Here is a 20,504-nt window from a genome sequence, read left to right as displayed (position 1 = left end):
TCACTCACATGCTTCCCTTGGAAAAGCTTTGTGCGTTCCACAAATTCAGTGTCCTGTCCCTTCTCTCTTCTTTACTGTAAAGGTGACAGAGCACTGAAACAGGCTGCCCAGAGAGGCCATGGAGCCTCCTTCTCTGGTAACTGTCAGGGCCCATCTGGACACACTCCTGTGTGACCTGTCCTGGGTGATTCTGCTTTGATAGGGGAGTTGGAACTGATCTCCAGAGATCCCTTCCAACCCCTTGACCATTCTATGGTTATTGTGCCTCTCTTCACTTTCATGTCTCTCCCCAGCACAGAGCCAGAAGGATGCTGATTGTCATTATCAGCTATTGTGGAGTAGAAAGGGACCCAGCAGGTTTATTATGGGTCATTCACCCTACCAGGGTGATAAAATATAGCCTAAACAGAGCCAAGAACTCTACTTTGAATCCATAGTGATAGATTCTATTATCTTCACTAGCCACAATTAATGACTTCATTAGGAACCAAAGCCCGAACCAGAGGAGTTATAAAAGGATGAGCATTTGTATTTTGTCTTCATTAACTATTCCCATATGCATCTGTATCCTTAGCATCCTTCTAGGCTTTTACAAGCACCAGCAGAGATCATAAATCATTGTTACATTGTCATAGAATCATAGAATGATAGAATCAAGCAGGTTGGAAGAGACCTCCAAGATCATCCAGTCCAACCTAGCACCCAGTCCAGTCCAGTCAACTATACCATGGCACTAAGTGCCTCATCCAGGCTTTTCTTCAACACCTCTGGGGATGGCATCTCCACCACCTCCCTGGGCAGCCCATTCCAATGGCAAATCACTCTTTGTCCATTCCTTGCCTTTGGGTAATTCAACTAGTACAACCAGACCCCATGTATGGGTGTGTGGAGTAATCTTGTAGTTGCTCTGGTAAAACCCACCAAACATGCCTCTGGTAGCCAGCAATTGGAATACTTTATGTTAGTAATTTGGGTTTTTTGTGAAGACACCTTTAAAAATCATCCTGCCATGAGTAGGGATATCAACCAGATCAGGTTTCTCCAAGCCCTATCCAACTTGACCTTGAATATGTCCATGGATGGGACATCCATCACCTCTTTGGGCAGCCTGGGTTGGTGTTTCACTACCCTGATTCAGTGGGTGCTATAGGTCTTTAGGCTCAGACAAAGAAACTTAGCTATAGAGGTCTGTATGTAAAACAAGGTAGCCTTCAGCAGCCACAGTGAATGGCCCAAAGGCCACCCAAGCTATCAGCTGACCTCCTGCTTCTATTCCAATATTGTCATTCCAATAAATCTATGCTGCTTACTCTGCAATTGTGTGGGTGTCATAGGGGCCCAAGACATACCACAGGGATATCTGTGTTTTTATGACAAAAACCTTTCCAGATGTCAATATAATACACAAAGTGTTCATTGAAGCCCTGAAAGTAATTCCAGTGATAAAATTAAGGTGTCTGCAGGCAATGATCTGTGCTTAGAATCATAGAATGGTTTAGATTGGAAGGGACCTCAAACATCATTCAGTTCCAACCCCCTGCCATAGGCAGGGACATCTCCCACTAGAACAGGTTGCTCAAGGCCTCATCCAGCCTGGCCTTGAACACCTCCAGGGAGGGAGCAGCCACAACCTCCCTGGGCAACCTGTGCCAGTGTCTCACCACCCTCACTGCAAAGAAGCCTTTCCTAACATCTAGTTTGAATCTCCCCTTTGCCAGTTCAAATCCATCACCCCTTGGCCTGTCATTACAAGACCTTGTCAATAGTCCCTCCCCAGCCTTCCTCTAGGTCCCCTTCAGATACTGGAAGGCCATTATAAGGTCTCCTCAAATACTTCTCTTCTCCAGCCTGCAGAGCCCAAACTCTTGTAGTCTGTCCTCATAGCAGAGCTGCTGCAGCCCTCTCAGCATCTTGGTGGCCTCCTCTGCACTGGCTCCAACAGTTCCATGTCCTGCTTGTGCTGGGGGCTCCAGAACTGCACCCAGGACTGCAGGTGAGGTGTGAGGAGAGCAGAGCCAAGGGGCAGAATCCCCTCCCTTGCCCTGCTGCCCACACTGCTCTTGCTGCAGCCCAGCACAGGGTTGCTGTATGGGCTGCACTCCCACTGCAGGCTCCTGTTTTGCTTTTCATCACTCCAGACCCCCAGGTCTTCTGCTTTTTATTACTCCTGGGTGGATAACTTGGACTTGGACATAGAAAATGTAGATAGTTGCATCAAATATTGTCACTGTAATGATTCCATTGAGCTTCACAAAGATAGGGAGTGCAATCTGAGATGCTCCAGGGTGTCAAGTTGCCCTGAAGACAGACACAGCTCTTCTGTAGGCTTCATGTCAGAATACCTTGATACCCAAAGGAACCTGGAGATATCTGCTGTTTACATCCACCTAAATCTGGCCCTAAAAAGCCCAAAAGTACAGACACAGATGTTCTGCAGGCTTCATGTCAGAATATCTTGATACCCAAAGGAACCTGGAGATATTTGTTATTTATGCCCACTTGAATGTGGTCCTAAAAAGCCCAAAAGTAATTCCCTGATTCTCTTGCTTTGGGAATTTTGTGGATACTAGCATGTAATGTACAGGCAAAATCTAGGCTTCATTTTGAATTTCTCAGAGCTATACTCACTGCCAGTTCAGAGAGATGCAAAGTCTTAATCCATGTTCCTTCACTAGAAATAGAGATCCTAGAATCCAGTGAACTCTGCCATAGGTTGCAGCAAGAATCAGATTCCCTCTCTAGCTGCTGTGTATTTCACAGTCTAAAAAAGCACTAAAGGCTCTCTTTTGTCAGAATATGCCACGGGAACAGGAACAAAAAAGCACTTTCCCCAGATTACCATTTAAAAGGACATGCAGTTGCCTGACACCTGGCTCACTCATCTTTACAGAAACATAACATGTTTTTAGGACCTGCATGAAAACAGTTTGCAGGCGAGGAAAGACTTTAATTGAGTCAAGATTTTCATTCTAAAGAAGACTAAAGTAGCTGTCTGATGAGCTAAATTGTGCAAGCACACAGAAACTGGAAAGATCTCTGATGAAAATCGTGCTGCAATCATAGATGATCACTCAGTTGTCATTTAGGTTTGGGTTTTTTTCAGTTGTGGTACTACAAACAATTAAAAGTTAAATGCTTGTCACTTGTCACAGCTGTCCATAACTCTGAAGATGCTGACAGATCACAGCATCAAAGGAAATATCACTTGCTGCACTGCATAGCTTTTTTACTGTTATTATTGCTGTTATTACACACAACAACCTCAAGCAGCACTACAGGCTGGGGACATAGTGGCTGAGAGCAGCCAGGCAGAGAGAGACCTGGGGGTGCTGGTAGAGAGTAGCTGAAGATGAGGCAGCAGTGTGCCCAGGTGGGCAGCAGAGCCAATGGCATCCTGGGCTTCCTTGTCAGCAGGACAAGGGAGGTTCTTCTGCCCCTGTGCTCAGCACTGCTCAGGCCACACCTTGAGTGCTGTGTCCAGTTCTGGGCTCCTCAATTCAAGAGAGATGTTGAGAAACTGGAACATGTCCAGAGAAGGGCGATGAAGCTGGTGAGGGGCCTGGAGCAGAGCCCTGTGAGGAGAGGCTGAGGGAGCTGGGGGTGTGCAGCTTGCAGAAGAGGAGGCTCAGGGCAGAGCTCATTGCTGTCTGCAGCTACCTGAAGGGAGGCTGTAGCCAGGTGGGGTTGGGCTCTTCTGCCAAGCAACCAGCAACAGAACAAGGGGACACAGTGTGAAGTTGTGCCAGGGGAGGTCTAGGCTGGATGTTAGGGGGAAGTTGTTGTCAGAGAGAGTGATTGGCATTGGAATGGGCTGCCCAGGGAGGTGGTGGTGTCACCATCCCTGGAGGTGTTCAAGAAAAGACTGAATAAGGCACTTGGTGCCATGGTCTGGTTGACTGGATAGGGCTGGGTGCTAGGTTGGACTGGCTGAGCTTGGAGGTCTCTTCCAACCTGCTTGCTTCTATGATTCTATGATTCTACAATTCTATGATTCTGGAGGTCTCTTCCAACCAGGTTGATTCTATGATTCTGTGATTCTAAGCTCTGAGTGGAGAAGTGAACATTCTAGGAGTAGGCCATAGAATGGCATCAATGAATAAGTTAATGTAAGTTCATTGGAGCATCAAGAGCTTTATGTCTGGAAGCACAGCTTAGACCTTTCCCTTGCTGCTTCTGCTGCTTCTGCTGTGTGGATCCCCTACTGCTGTTTTGGGTGCTGCTGCTTTTGCTGCTTCACTGCCCCTTTGCTCCTTCCCCATCCTCCTGAAGGTTATTATATTTCTGTAGCAGTTTATTCTCCTTACACTGTTATATTTAGTTTAAACTATAAGAAATACCATTTCATTTCTCCTGATTTTCCAGAAGTCTATGTTTTAATGAGTTTACTCTACTGGGGGAAGCATCCACCCTAACCCAGGACACTGAACCTACATTTTTTTCAACAACTAAACTGCTTGTAGAAAAATACTTTTGCTCAGTCCTGCTCCCAGAAATGTTTATCCAAGTCAGCATCTCACCCAGCTGCCTGGACAAATCCCATCCCACCATGGGTTTTGGGTTGGTTTTTCTTCTTTTCTTTTGACTCATCTTCCTCAGTTGTTGAAGAAGAACTTCCTGGCAATTCTGGAGATTGCAAAAAGTCCTATCTTTGAAATGACCAGGTAGGAATTATTACAATGAGTATACTATGAAATAGGAGTAGTAACTCATGCACATGCTCTGCAGTTGAAGGTGTTTTCAGAGCTGTAGGCGTCGGATGCCAGTACTTTCCCTTCCTTTCATTTCCCATCTGAATGGAAGTCCAGCAAATGCTGAGGAGATGACTAAACTTAGATTTATTAGCAGGACTTGCAAAGGAGGCAGTCCTCATTTAAACCACCAAAACACTGCTGAATGTGTCAGCAGAACTTGTTCCTGTTGCCCAGGGAGATAAAGGAAATCTCTGCTCCGTTAGAGCATCTCTTCTCTGAGTCATCTTAACTGACTGCTCACAGGCTGATGACCACCTCACCTAAGCTTTTAACTGTCTTAGAGAGTCCATATAGCTTAATTTGTCCTTCAGCTTCCCACCTGAGTGAGTAGAATGGTCACTCCAGAGACTGATCATCCTTCAAATGTCAAAAAAACATAGTAGTTTAAAAGGGATCTCTCTAAGGAAGGGCCTAGAGCTCTTCCCTGGAGACATAAGACTTAGTTCACAAATGAGGTGTTGGTTATTAAGAAAGATAAACCACATTCCTGGAGACAAAGTATCATATAAGAACTAGTAAGATTTGGGGTTGAGATGCTTAGGACAAAGAGGAAAGTATCCCTATCTATCATATCTGCTTTAGAAAATCCCTGGCTCTGGTACTGCATGATGCACCCATGACCCTACACACTCCACCAACTACGCTGTGAGCACCAAATGGTGCTGAAGAGAAAGGATAGTATATTAAGGAAAGGTTTTTCTTGTCACTGAGACAAAGGATTACTAAAAACATTGTAGTATCATAGAATCAAGCAGGTTGGAAGAGACCTCCAAGCTCAGCCAGTCCAACCTAGCACCCAGCCCTGCCCAATCAACCAGACCATGGCACTAAGTGCCTCAGCCAGGCTTGGCTTCAACACCTCCAGGGATGGTAACTCCACCACCTCCCTGGGCAGCCCATTCCAATGCCAATCACTCTCTCTGACAACAACTTCCTCCTAACATCCAGCATAGACCTCCCCTACCACAACTTGACACTGTGTCCCCTTCTTCTGTTGCTGCTTGCCTGGGAGAAGAGCTCAACCCCACCTGGCTACAGCCTCCCTTCAGGTCATTGTAGACAGCAATGAGGTGTGCCCTGAGCCTCCTCTTCTCCAGGCTGCACACCCCCAGCTCCCTCAGCCTCTCCTCATAGGGTTTGTGTTCCAGGCCTCTCCTAATAGGGTTTGTGTTCAGGCCTTATAATCCCAAATGAAGGGAAACACATCTAGATCTGGTAGCAAAAGCTGCAAGATTGGGCAAGCACAACACTGCCCTGCAGGAAATTAATTTCTGCTCCCAAGCCCATGATCTCAGCCCAGTTACAGTACAAATGAATAACCCTGCTCAACTGGCACTGGAATGTGCATCTGCATATAATATCTAAGGTACATTGTGGAAGGGTTGAAATTCTTGCTTGTTTCTACCATCTCTGATGCCAGATTATTAGACACTTCATACAGCATCACTTGGATAAATCCATCAGTTTAAAAATGCATTCTTGACCAATGACAAATGCATTCAGTTAGATCTAAGAGCCCTAAGTCAGTATCCTGGCTCAAATGTTGGAGTGGGTTCAGAAGACATCACAAAAGTGATGAGGGATGATGATCTCCTGTGAAGAAAGGCTGGGAAAGGTTGTTCAAATTGTTCAGCCTGGAGGGGAGAAAGGTCCAAGGAGACCTGATTGTGACCTTTCAATACTTAAAGGATGTTATAAGAAAGGTAAGGATAGTCACAGAATCATAGCATCATAGAATCAGTCAGGGTTGGAAGGGACCACAAGGATCAGTCAGCTCCAGCCCCTCTGCCATAGGCAGGGACACCCTACCCTAGAGCAGGCTGCACACAGCCTCAGCCAGCCTGGCCTTAAACACCTCCAGCCATGGGGCCTCAACCACCTCCCTGGGCAACCCATTCCAGCCTCTCACCACTCTCATGCTCAACATCTTCCTCCTCACCTCCAGGCTGAATCTCCTACTCTTTTTAGCAGAGTATGTTGCAGCAAGAGAATGGATATTGGTTTGAAACTAAAGGAGAGAAGACTTAGCCTAGAGATTTGGAAGAATTTTTTTTATGATGAGGATGGTGGAAGGCCCAAGATGCCCAGAGAGGTGACAGATGTACAATCTGTGGAAACATTCCAAGTCAGGCTGGATGGGACTCTGAGCAACCTGATCTAGTAGATATTCCTGCTCACTGCAAGGGAAGCTTGGACAAGACAACATTTAAAGGTCCCTCCAATCCAAACCGTTCCATGCCTCTGTGAAATAGGAGCCACATAGAAAACATATCAGGTGTAGGGACACATTCTAAGCTACACCCTCCTCATGCTAAGAATTCAGTAGTTTCTGAAAGCTGCATGTGAGAAGAACAGTTCTGGTCCTGTTGTTCTTGCACACAGCTGCATCATTAAGAGAGACGCATGGACAGGGGCACAGGCACACAATGAAGTAATGTCTTCTCCGTGGTGCCAAGGGAAATAAGTGCAGATATTTAAAGGTCTCTGAAAGAACAGGAGGCTGATGAGAGACCCAAGAAAAATCTGAACCAAAAAAGTCCTGTTTCATCACCCTGTGCAGTGGGAAACACTTTCCAAAATCTCTTCTCCCCATGCATTACCACTATTACCTTTAATTACCACCTCCTACTGCCTTGGCATCCTTACCAGATCCTTTCCTGGTGATTTAGATGGTCACTTGCTGACAGGTTTCCTCTTAACAAAGATTACTGTAGGCACCACATCCTTTTTATTTGAATTTCTTGACTTCACTTGCAATGCTACTGCCCCAGGGAAGGACAGAAAGAGTGGGGCAAGCCAAATAGGACTACAAATTAAAGATTAATGTGATAGTGAGTCATGAACTCTATAAGCACCAAAGAATCCTTATCACTTCTATTCCTGTTCAAATTCTTCTGCTGTGTTCACTTTTACAATACCTTTTAAGTTAGTGCATTGGAGGTGGGCAGCAGAGCCAATGGCATCCTAGCCTGGCTCAGGAGCAGTGTGGGCAGCAGGACAAGGGAGGTTCTTCTGCCCCTGGACTCAGCACTGCTCAGGCCACACCTTGAGTGCTGTGTCCAGTTCTGGGCTCCTCAATTCAAGAGAGAAGTTGAGGTGCTGGAAGGTGTCCAGAGAAGGGCAGCAAGACTGGGGAGGGGCCTGGAGCAGAGCCCTGTGAGGAGAGGCTGAGGGAGCTGGGGGTGTGCAGCCTGCAGCAGAGGAGGCTCAGGGCAGAGCTCATTGCTATCTACAACTACCTTAAGGGAGGCTGTAGCAAGGTGGGGTTGGGCTCTTCTGCCAGGCAAGCAGCAACAGGAGAAGGGGACACAGCCTCAAGCTGTGCCAGGGGAGGTCTAGGCTGGATGTTAGGAGGAAGTTTTTGGCAGAGAGAGTGATTGGCATTGGAATGGGCTGCCCAGGGAGGTGGTGGAGTTGCCATCCCTGGAGGTGTTCAAGAGAAGCCTGGATGGGGCACTTAGTGCCATGGTCTGGTTGATTGGCCAGGGCTGGGTGCTAGTTTGTTCTGGATGATTTTGGAGGTCTCTTCCAGCCTGGCTGATTCTATGATTCTATAACAGAGCCAGGTGGTAAAGACATAATTTTTCTGATAATGTATCTACAACATAACTGTTTATAGCTGAGATGGTAACCCTCACTTCTACATGTCCAGAGAGACAAAAAAATACCCAAATCTCATCTAATCTACCTTGAGGACTAAATATCAGGCTCTGAGTTTTAACTATCCAGAGCTCCAAAATGAGAGAGGTTGCATCCTCATTTCCAGTATCAATGCATATGCAGGTATCAACACTTAATCAGGTGAATCCCAGGCTAAATCTATGCAATCCAGGGGACTGTCATGAAGTACCTGAGTAAATTCTGTGCCATTCTTTCCTAGCCTCGGGGTTGGGAAGAGGTGAGCAGAGTCTGGTTGGGAAAAAATAAAGCTGAGAAAGGGATGCATATGAATCAGCAGTGAGCTTTTTCAGTTCTTGTCCTGCAGAAAGTCCTTTGTGGGCTGCTGACAGCTACAGGAGGGTCCATCAGGAACTAGGGCAGCTCTACGCTACAAGACTGATGAAGAACTTCACATGAGACTAGAAACACTGGTGAGAAACAGGCTGGCTCCACAGCCTGGAGAGGTATGAAGTAATTGTTTCCCTCCTTCCTTCCTTCTATTTCTGCCTTTGGCTTTCATTATTTCCCTTTATCAGATTAATTCCCTCTCCAGAGTGAAGGAGTCAGATTCTAGGTCCTGCTGAGACCTCACTTTCTTCAAATTGTCTTTTTCATTCAGGCTGTAGGAGATGGTTGATCAGGGACAGACAGACAGGGTCAGCACATGTTCCATAGTTCGTTCCACACAAAGGCTTCTGAAGAATTCAAATCATTCAAGAGGAAGAAGCCATCATAAACCCCACAGAAAATAACAAACAGAAAATCTCAAGGCAGTCATTGCCTTTGAAGCATTATAGGCATTGCACAGCAGCAGGAGTGCAAAGAGGGCTATGAAGAACAAAACAGTAATGAGTCTGAGAGTGGGTAGAGCAAGAGAAAATACCAGAGCCCTGACAAGGCAAGGCTGGATGTTTTCCATGCTGTGGTACCAGCCTTGCTCTTCAAGTCCTGTGGTGCAGTTGTAGCATCATTGTGGTTGTTGTGGACTCCACCCAGAGGACTTCTAGGGAACAATTTAGTTTATGTCTGTGTTCACAGATGCTGAACTCAGCAAGGGGGCAAAGCTAAGGTGGGAGAGATGAATTATTGCAACATTTATCAGGAGCAGTGTGGCCAACAGGACAAGGGAGAGTATTCTGCCCCTGGACTCAGCACTGCTCAGGCCACATCTTGAGTGCTGTGTCCAGTTCTGGGCTCCTCAATTCAAGGGAGATGTTGAGGTGCTGGAATGTGTTCAGAGAAGGGCAGCAAGGCTGGTGAGGGGCCTGGAGCAGAACCCTGTGAGGAGAGGCTGAGGGAGCTGGGGGTGTGCAGCCTGCAGAAGAGGAGGCTCAGGGCAGAGCTCATTGCAGTCTACAACTCCCTGCAGGGAGGCTGTAGCCAGGTGGGGTTGGGCTCTTCTGCCAGGCAAGCAGCAACAGAAGAAGGGGACACAGCCTCAAGTTGTGGCAGGGGAGGTCTAGGCTGGATGTTAGGAGGAAGTTGGTGCTGGAGAGAGTGATTCTATGATTCTGTTGTAAGTTCTTTCTCTTTTGACTTCAAATTGTATTGTTTTCCATTCAGGAGAAATACCAGTCAGAAGATAAGATCTCCAAACAGGAGAAGAGAGCCTGGTTTTGTCATTAATTTTTGCACTGTATGGGCATCTTAGAGTGTTGGTACTGTTCTAGATGCTTTAGAAACAGTGCTCTAAAAGTCTGTTCATGTCCCAGTTTCATGCATGATCATCTGCAACAGCACAATATCACAGAATCAACAGGTTGGAAGAGACCTCCAAGCTCATCCAGTCCAACCTAGCACCCAGCCTTAGGCAATCAACCAGACCATGGCACTAAATGCCCCAGCCAGGCTTGGCTTCAACACCTCCAGGCACAGAGATTCCACCACCTCCCTGGGCAGCCCATTCCAATGCCAATCACTCTCTCTGACAACAGCTTCCTCCTCACATCCAGCCTAGACCTCCCCTGCCACAACTTGAGGCTGTGTCTCCTTGTTCTGTTGCTGCTTGCCTGGCAGCAGAGCCCAATCCCACCTGGCTACAGCCTCCCTGCAGGCAGCTGTAGACAGCAATGAGCTCTGCCCTGAGCCTCCTCTTCTGCAGGCTGCACACCCCCAGCTCCCTCAGCCTCTCCTCCTAGGGTTTGTGTTCCAGGCCCCTCCCCAGCTTTATTGCCCTTCTCTGGACACCTTCCAGCACCTCAACATCTCTCTTGAATTGAGGAGCCCAGAACTGGACACAGCACTCAAGGTGTGGCCTGAGCAGTGCTGAGCACAGGGGCAGAAGAACCTCCCTAGAAAATATGTTCCATAAAATATGGAACCCCCTGGCTGCAGAGACTGCTGCAGTTCACTTGATTTTGGGGCACATGTTATTTAATTTTAATTTATTTTTTAATCCCACAGTAACTCAAACATGTCCTCAAGTCTCTGCTGACTCCCTAAAAACCTCAGAACTCCATTTTAGACCCTGCAATCCCCCTGAGGATAAATAAATCCCCAGAAAACCTACCAATTTTTTTGGATGGAAGGTTGAATGCAGAACCAGCCAAAGAAGGGGAGAGGCAGTTTTGGGTTACTCCTTGCCCTTGAATAAACATGAGTTTACTCACTAGCCAAGAGAGATTTCTTCCTTCTTTCAGTTGTTTCTGACAAGCAAGAGTGTTATTTCTAATGCTTCTCATTCTCTGAAGGGTGCAATCTCATAACCTCTCTCTCCACTACCTGCCACCCTTAGTAAGTCTCACTGCTGCCCATGAACAATAAATAAAACAAATGTTGGGAAATTTTCACTCCTCCCAAGTGAAAAACACTTTGCTTGCAGCAGGTGAAAACTGAGGACTCAACACACTGCACATATAAGTGTTTAATCTGGGGGCAGTTACTACCTCTCCAGGAAACTTCCTAACAGAACTCCAAACAATGTTGGATTAAGTGAGGTTCAGCTGTGGTGAAGAGTGCTCCATTCCAGTGACAGAGCAGGAACAAAAGTGATTTTGGAGCAAGCAAAGATGGTCTCAAGAAAGCATCCCTGGGTCTGAAATTAACTGCCTGGAGAACATGCTTTCCTCTCTGCCTTCAAACCACATAGCTCATCTGCCCAGTGCTGGGAAGCAGAACAAAACCAGTCTTATGCACCCTTGCTTCAGAGAGCACTCCACTAGCACAGATATCTGCACCCTTGCTTCAGAGGGCACGCCACTAGCACAGATATCTGCACCCTTGCTTCAGAGGGCACTCCACTAGCACAGATATCTGCACCCTTGCTTCAGAGGACACTCCACTGGCACAGATATCTGCACCCTTGCTTCAGAGGGCACGCCACTAGCACAGATATCTGCACCCTTGCTTCAGAGGGCACGCCACTAGCACAGATATCTGCACCCTTGCTTCAGAGGGCACGCCACTAGCACAGATATCTGCACCCTTGCTTCAGAGGGCACGCCACTAGCACAGATATCTGCACCCTTGCTTCAGAGGGCACTCCACTAGCACAGATATCTGCACCCTTGCTTCAGAGGGCACTCCACTAGCAGAGATATCTGCACCCTTGCTTCAGAGAGCACGCCACTAGCACAGATATCTGCACCCTTGCTTCAGAGGGCACGCCACTAGCACAGATATCTGCACCCTTGCTTCAGAGGGCACTCCACTAGCAGAGATATCTGCACCCTTGCTTCAGAGGGCACTCCACTGGCACAGATATCTGCACCCTTGCTTCAGAGGGCACTCCACTAGCACAGATGTCTGCACCCTGCTCTCCTCTCTTCCTTCCCGACTTAAATACTTGGTGAGGAAAAGGAGAAATCTTCCCCCTTTTATCATACACACAATGTGCTTTATCTGCTTTTCTCTCCAGTTTTATCAATTCTAGTCACAGCAGGAGCAGTTTGGACAGGACTCAGAAAATAGACCCTGATTTCCAATTAGTTTCTTTGTCATTCTCTGCCCTTCTCTTGTTGGTGCTGGCCACAGGCAGCTCCCGCTGCAGTCACTGGGAAATGAGACAGGATATTAAACTATTAATTTCTTCTTTGCTTGTTGTCTCAGCTTCTTATCTCAGCAACAGCACAAGTATTTTTCATCAAGATTACAGTCATCACAATGTTAATCCCTGTAAAGGTCTTCTGATCATGTGAGAGAGAGGCACACATCACTGCTGAGCTGATGAGGGGGACTGCGCTGTTAGGGAGCAGAACAGAGATGCACTTAGTCTTATGGCCATTTCCCAACAGCTTGTGCCACCTGCAGCAGCCAAAGATAAACATTACCAAGACTTCCTAGGCACTCTGTGTATTTCTTCTATTCGTATACATTTATTGCTTGACTGATTTTGTAAAGATGTCACTTCCTCACCTAAAGTGCAGAAACAAATTCCTGACCTCTGATAATAAAAAGCAATCATTCTGGTGCATCCCCTTGGGGTTTTTGTGGTGCTTAGAATGCTTCTCTAAGTTCACTTAGCTGCAGTGATGCAACCTCTTACTGAAAGATGTTTGCAGTGCCATTGCTGAAAATCCTTGTGGCTGTGACAGGAAATGTTTAGAAGCCTTTGCTTTAATGTCCATGGTCTACCCCAACCTGAAACTCACCTGGAGAAGAGTCATTGAGAGGGTTCAGGGCAGCTGCCCTCCGTATTTTCTCCAGACAAGTCTCTTGCTCCTTCTTAATGATGCAGTTGGAATGGGTTGCTGTAGCCTGAAAAGGAAGGGGGAAAAATTACAAACCATTATTGTGCTGGTTTGAGGCAAATTGGAATGTTTTAATGAGAGAAATTAGATTACAGGCTGTGAAAAGGAAACAATGGTGATGTCTACTGCACTCATAGGCTTGCTGGGATGTGTAAAAGCAAGAACACAAACCTAGATAAGACAACATGAGAGAATATGAGAGTCTCTATCTATCAGATTCAGTGCCTGTGCTTTTCTCCCTGTGCTTTTGCTGTGTAACCCAACTAATTACAGTCTCAAGTTGTGCTGGGGAAGTATTGTCTGGATGTTAGGAGGAAGTTGTTGTCAGAGAGAGTGATTGGCATTGGAATGGGCTGCCCAGGGAGGTGGTGGAGTCACCATCCCTGGAGGTGTTGAAGCAAAGCCTGGATGAGGCACTTAGTGCCATGGTCTGGTTGACTGGCCAGGGCTGGGTGCTAGGTTGGACTGGCTGATCTTAGAGGTCTCTTCCAACCTGATTGATTCTATGATTCTATGATTCCAATTCTGCTTCTAACCCCCCTTGCTGAATCTTCAAACTCACCTTGCACATAAGGCAAAGTCTGGGATAAGGTAGAGGGGTAGAAAGAAGGTGAAAAGGTGGTTGGGAGACCCTCCTGGGGACTCTGGTTTCTGGAAGGGCTGTTGTGTTTCTGTGCTACATTTAACTTGTCTATTTCTGCCTATAGCTGTATGGATTGTAAATATCTGCTTATATCTTGTGCTAAGCTCCAAATACAAAGCTTCATTCCTGAGCTCCATCCAGCTGAGTCTAGCCTGGGTGATCTCAGAAGAGTGGGGATGTGGGTAAATCCCAAACCATCACAATTATAAACTTGAAACAGCTAGCCAGCTTATGATGAAATAAGTAAATTTTGTGGTCTCAATTCAAATAGAAAAAGTAAAACCAAAGTTGTTGTGTTTGTTGGTTTTTTTTTTCTCTGAACACCAAGGGCCACATTGTGGAACTATTGCACTCATAAATTGTTTGGGGGTTTTATGTTGCTCTCCTGTTAAAGTTTAATTTCTAATGTGTTTGCTTTATTTTATGGTTCACATAAGGTACTTTGAACAAAGAAATACATTTTGAGGAGGAATCAGAAATCAGTTGAGACTTAGTTTGGTCTCCCATTAGTTTCTGGAGTCTTGCACAATCCCTTAACTTCATCCAGGACTCCAAACTAAAGCTCTTTCTCTCAGGCTTTGATCTCTGTCCATTCCTTAGTATTTTGTTCTTCTTTTATGCCCAGTAAATACAGAGCAACTTTCTTGCCAAATGAGAATGTAATGCCAATTAAACTGGGATGAGTTGATCTCAATCTTTTCTTTCTATTCCTCTTCTGCTTCTGCTGCTTCTCTATCTTAAAGGTTCTAAGGCAGCCCAGTAAAAGTAAAGGGAAAAGGAAAGGGTAAAAAAAAAAGGAAAACAAATAAGAAGGAAAGAAATAAAAAGGGAGTGATGGGGTAAAAAGGTGGGAAAAAAAGCTAATTTAGCTCATAAGAGGAATGTTGCAGACAACAGAATGCAGGCAAGCCCAAAGCAGCAGCAAATTAAGAATGTGACCCATTCCCAGAAATCAATACAGGATTTCATTCCTGTTGCAGACAGCAGCCAGGGCATATCAATTCAAGGACAATACAATCTCAAGTTTCATTTGATCATTTTGTAAAGGCATAGCTAAGGTTCAGCTCACACTCTGTGGAAAGCAGCATGGAAAGCTGTGCACTGGCTGAAGATGGGATAGGCCACCCTGGTTCATTGAAGGGGTTTTGCTGTTTCACTTTTCTTTCATTCCTGATGACAGGGAACTAGAGAGGAAGCAGAATGTCCCTGTTAAGCAGTCTGTCTTTCCTTACCTGCCAAGTAGGAACAAGCAAACAGGGAAAACAATACCTGAATTCAATCAGTTTGGGAGCCCAGCTCAATTTTGCTTCTTTCACATTCCAGCAGAGGGAATAGAGGGAACAGTTCGGGGCAGTAATGCATCAAAGTGCCACCGCACACAACAGACACTTCGAGTAATTCCCAAGACATCTATTAATCCAAGTGTGGTGGTGATTGTGGGAAGCTTCAGTGTGTGCTGAGAGGCATGGAACTATTTACATGCTTCTGACCTTGTAACAAATACAAGCCACCACCCCTACTTCAAAGACAGAGAGGGTTTCCTGATACACCTCCAATGAAAAGCTTTTATTACAACCTTTGTAGGAACTGATAATGCTACAGTTCCATCTCCAAGATTCTCACAATAAATTACATCCCTTTTCCTCATGGGATAGAGCAGGCATAGCCACAATAGACTTGTTTATCCCCAAAACAAACACTGTTCTGTTCCAAGGATTCCCAAGGGCCTGGAAAATATATATTGTCGCAGCACCTCTAGCAAGAACATAGAACCATAGAATCAATCAGGTTGGAAGAGAGCTCCAAGCTCATCCAGGCCAACCTAGCACCCAGCCCTGGCCAATCAACCGGACCATGGCACTAAGTGCCCCAGCCAGGCTTGGCTTCAACACCTCCAGGCATGGTGACTCCACCACCTCCCTGGGCAGCCCATTCCAATGCCAATCACTCTCTCTGGCAACAACTTCCTCCTAACATCCAGCCTAGACCTGCCCTGGCACAACTTGAGACTGTGTCCCCTTCTTCTGCTGCTGGTTGCCTGGGAGAAGAGCCCAACCCCACCTGGCTACAGCCTCCCTTCAGGTAGTTGTAGACAGCAATGAGGTCTGCCCGGAGCCTCCTCTTGTGCAGGCTGCACACCCCCAGCTCCCTCTGCCTCTCCTCATAGGGTTTGTGTTCTAGCCCCCTCACCATAAAGGCTTTTGCTACATCATCCCCTAAACCTCACCAAAAATTAGGAAAATGGCGTTGCCTGACAGTCAAGTTTTTAGGAGAATTTTTAAGTGATAAAAGAAAAAGTATCAAATCCATTACAGCTCTGCTGCTGGTACTGGTTTGCTCTCCACAGTCTCTCAGGTCTGAAATGAGTGCCCAGGGTGTGATGGTTTGGGAGTTTCCCATCCCCCTACTCTTATCAAATCACCCAGACTAGACTGAGCCAGCTGGAAGTTAAGGAATGAAGCTTTATATTCACAGCTTAGCACAATATACAAGCAGAGAGTTACAATATTTACAGCTATAGGCAGAAATAGACAAGTTTAAAGCGATACAGAAACACAGCAGCCCCCCCAGAAACCAGAGTCCCCAGGAGGGGTCCCAACCACACTTCTGCCTTCTTCCCACCCCTCCACCTTACCCCAGACATTGCCTTACATGAAAGGTGAGTTTGGAGGATTGGCAAGGGGGGGCTAGAAGCAGAAGGATTAGTAACACAGAAGAAGCCCAAGAAGAAATACAGACTCCAATAGACAGACAGACACACCCTGTCTTATCCATGTTTGTGTTCTTGCCTTTATACATCTCAGCAAGCCTAGGAGTGGACATCACCCCTGTTTCCTTTTCACAGCCTATCATCTAATTTCTCTCATGAAAATAATCCAATATGCCTCAGACAAGCACACAGGGGTAGTTGTTATGCAACTCACCATGTGCAGGTCACAACACCTGTCATTTCCTACTGCTAATAATAACAACCATAATAGTAACAACATTAACAATGTAAGAACAGCAGAGATTATCTGCACAGGCAATAAAAGGAAGAGAAGGAAATGCTTCTTCATACATTGATTGGTAACCTTCAAAAGCCTTTCCACCTTGGTATTGTGTTATTAAATGTTATAGCAGTTCAAAACCTGTATGTGTTTATGCAAAGCCAAAGGATACTAAACAAAGGAATCAACCATGTCCAGACTTTGATGTCCTGTGGGGAAAGGACAAAGGAGTGTGATTTATGCTTCCTGGTTTTGGTGTCTAGCAGATGCAAATTGAAGCCAAGGCTTCACTGATTTTAAAGAAAGCCTAAGGTTAAGCATCTCCTTCCTTGCAGACAGGCACATCTAGTCAGAGTTCTGGGCCCCTCAATTCAAGAAGGATGTTGAGGTGCTGGAACATGTCCAGAGAAGGGCAACAAAGCTGGTTAGGGGCCTCGAGCACAAATCCTATGAGGAGAGGTTGAGGGAGCTGGGCCTGTTTAGCCTGGAGAAGAGGAGGCTCAGGGGTGATCTTATTGCTGTCTACAACTACCTGAAGGGACATTGTAGCCAGGTGGGGGGTGGCCTCTTCTCCCAGGCAACCAGCAATAGAACAAGGGGACACAGTCTCAAGTTGTGCCAGGATAGGTATAGGCTGGATATTAGGAAGAAATTCTTCACAGAGAGAGTGATTGGCATTGGAATGGGCTGCCCAGGGAGGTGGTGGAGTCACCGTGCCTGGAGGTCTTCAAGAAAAGCCTGAATGAGGCACTTAGTGCCATGGTCTGGTTGATTGGATAGGGCTGGGTGATAGGTTGGACTGGATGATCTTGGAGGTCTCTTCCAACCTGGTTGATTCTATGATTCTATGATTCTATGATTCTATGCATTTGACTAAACTAGCTAAATTTGCTCATCTGTACTGGAGTAACTCTGGCTCAGGAGGTATTTGAAATGCACAGAGCAATGGGCACAGAGAGAGAGCTAGAGTGTTTCACCTGTCCCTATAGATCCCTTAAGCTTTTCCTCTTGGCAGACTATTTTGATGTGACTTCTATAACCATCTTTATGCTGCTTTGCAGCACCCCTCAACAACAGATTAAAAAAGCCTCAGAAAGCAAAACCAGGTCAGGATTGTTAGTAACAAAAGATTTCTCTGTTGGATGCTCTAATGCTGTCCTGTTCCCCTGAAAGGATCCATGTGCTTCACGTTTCCCCATTAACTATTTATGTGCAGAGCCTTTAATCTGAGTCAGTACTCAACAACTGAACGGCACAGCACAGTTCAAATGAAAGCATGAGCTTGAACTTCATGGCCTCCTGATTTCATTGCTTTGCCTCAAGGACATTTGCAATTTCCCGAGTTCAGCAGAGGCAGTCTGGTTTCAGCTTCCCAGAAGATGCCTGTGATATGTGCAATTAAAGGATGCTTTGACACATGCTCAAAAGATCAGCTACCCAAATGGATAGTGCATGAAATTTACTCCTCCAGAAAACATTATTCTCAGTGGAGTGAAGGATTTGACTCATAGCAGTTCTGAAATGACATATATTTCTATAGGCACAAATACTATCAATGACTGCTTAGTGTTGAGAGAATGCTAAAAGCCAAAAGTAAGCAGCTATGACACTACAGACGTACAACAAACGTAGAGCTGTCATTTGCCTTCATTTGCTTTCATTAAGGTGGCCACCACAGAAACAAAATGGCTTGTGCTGTAACCTGCACCACTTACCTGTTTCTTCTCCCCTTGACTTTAAGGCAATTAAGGCATGAAGGCATAAGCTACAAGCTGGGGAAAGAGTGGCTGAGAGCAGCCAGGAAGAAAGGGAGCTGGGGGTGCTGGTAGACAGTAGCTGAAGATGAGGCAGCAGTGCCCAGGTGGCAGCAGAGCCAATGGCATCCTGGGCTGGCTCAGGAGCAGTGTAGGCAGTAGGACAAGGGAGGTTCTTCTGCCCCTGTGCTCAGCACTGCTCAGGCCACACCTTGAGTGCTGTGTCCAGTTCTGGGCCCCTCAATTCAAGCAAGATGTTGAAATACTGGAATGTGGCCAGAGAAGGGCAACAAAGCCCTGTGAGGAGAGGCTGAAGCAGCTGGGGTTGTGCAGCCTGCAGAAGAGGAGGCTCAGGGCAGAGCTCATTGTTGTCTGCAACTCCCTGAAGGGAGATTGTAGCCCGGTGGGGTTGGGCTCTTCTGCCAGGCAACCAGTAACAGAAGAAGGGGACACAGTCTCAAGCTGTGCCAGGGGAGGTCTAGTCTGGATGTTAGGAGGAAGTTGTTGTCAGAGAGAGTGATTGGCATTGGAATGGGCTGCCCAGGGAGGTGGTGGAGTCGCCACGCCGGGAGGTGTTGAAGCCAAGCCTGGCTGGGGCACTTAGTGCCATGGTCTGGTTGACTGGATAGGGCTGGGTGCTAGGTTGGACTGGATGATCTTGGAGGTCTCTTCCAATCTGGTTGGCACTATGGTTCTATGGCTAACGTCCCTGAGGGTCTTCAAGAAAAGCCTGGATGAGGCACTTAGTGCCATGGTCTAGTTGATTGGATAGGGCTGGGTGCTAGGTTGGACTGAATGATCTTGGAGGTCTCTTCCAACCTGGTTGATTCTATGATTCTATGGTACAGCCTGCATATATTCTCTCACACATGCTCTCAAGGCACTGCTTTATTGTGAACTGTTCCATTAAGAACATCACTGCTACTACATAAACCTGAGGAGAGATCCAGGTGAACACATCTCTGCTGCTTCCAGACCTGCTGTAGCTCTGTGTGAATCAGATTAATAAACTGTGAGTGATGTATTTAAGCAAGGGTGCTCAAATATGGGGGTGCTCAGGTGAAGGAACCACACAGGAGGAACTCTGCAGATCAGAGAGGTTCCTTACACTCCCTGCATATGGAAATAAATACTTGTTAACATCATGTTTGGGCAATTTAAATACTCAAAATACTTTAAATACTTAAATCCTTCTTGTTGTTTTTGTTCAAATGTAGCAAACACTGGGAGAAAGATAGGAGAATGTAACTTTGAGAGCAGTTTCTTTCACCCCCCAAAATTACTACATTAGAAAGTCAAGTCAAGCTCTCTGATTTGGTAGATAATGGTCTAGAGCACACAGTCTGATTCATCTTTTCTATAGAATCATAGAATGGTAACTCCATGAGCAACCTAACTCATCTCTGACAATTAGAATTGATTTAACATGCCCATTCCTTGTTATTTTTTAGCATGTGATTTTCTTGTTGTTAGGTAAGAAGGTTACCTGGAATTCATAGAATCATAGAATCAACCAGGTTGCAAGAGACCTCCAAGATCATCCAGTCCAACCTAGCACCCAGCCCTGGACAATCAATTATGGCACTAAGTGCCTCATCCAGTCTTTTCTTGAACACCTCCAGGGATGGTGACTCCACCACCTCCCTGGGCAGCCCATTCCAATGCCAATCACGCTCTCTGACAACAACTTCCTCCTAATATCCAGCCTGGCAAAACTTGAGACTCTGTTCCCTTGTTCTGTTGCTGCTTGCCTGGCAGAAAAGACCAACCTTACCTGTCTACAGCCTCCCTTCAGGTAGTTGTAAACAGCAATGAGCTCTGCCCTGAGCCTCCTCTTCTGCAGGCTGCACACCCCCAGCTCCCTCAGCAGTCCCTCACCTATGAGACCATAGATGTGGTCTCAAAAGTAACGCCAGAGAGGAGTTCAATCTTCTGCATGTATTAGGTTGTTTATAAAATCATAGAATCATAGAATCAAGCAGGTTGGAAGAGACCTCCAAGCTCATCCAGCCCAACCT

The 20,504-nt window shown here is 46.2% G+C and overlaps 1 protein-coding gene across 9 annotated transcripts in view; it reads right to left on the bottom strand.

The window, feature by feature from the left end:
* ADCYAP1R1 (ADCYAP receptor type I) overlaps nucleotides 1–20,504 on the bottom strand; it is a 184,759-nt gene that overhangs the window by 92,075 nt on the left and 72,180 nt on the right. For all 9 annotated transcript variants that reach the window (XM_064162372.1, XM_064162374.1, XM_064162373.1 and 6 more), the window contains exon 3: nucleotides 13,001–13,106. In XM_064162372.1, coding sequence (XP_064018442.1) covers nucleotides 13,001–13,106 — 106 coding nt within the window. The remainder of the gene's footprint in view (nucleotides 1–13,000; nucleotides 13,107–20,504) is intronic.

The sequence above is a fragment of the Pogoniulus pusillus genome, chromosome 23 (genome assembly GCF_015220805.1).
Source record: "Pogoniulus pusillus isolate bPogPus1 chromosome 23, bPogPus1.pri, whole genome shotgun sequence".
NCBI lineage: Eukaryota > Metazoa > Chordata > Aves > Piciformes > Lybiidae > Pogoniulus > Pogoniulus pusillus.
The sequence above is the reverse complement of the archived record's forward strand: the minus strand, read 5'-3'. Positions and strand labels throughout refer to the sequence as shown.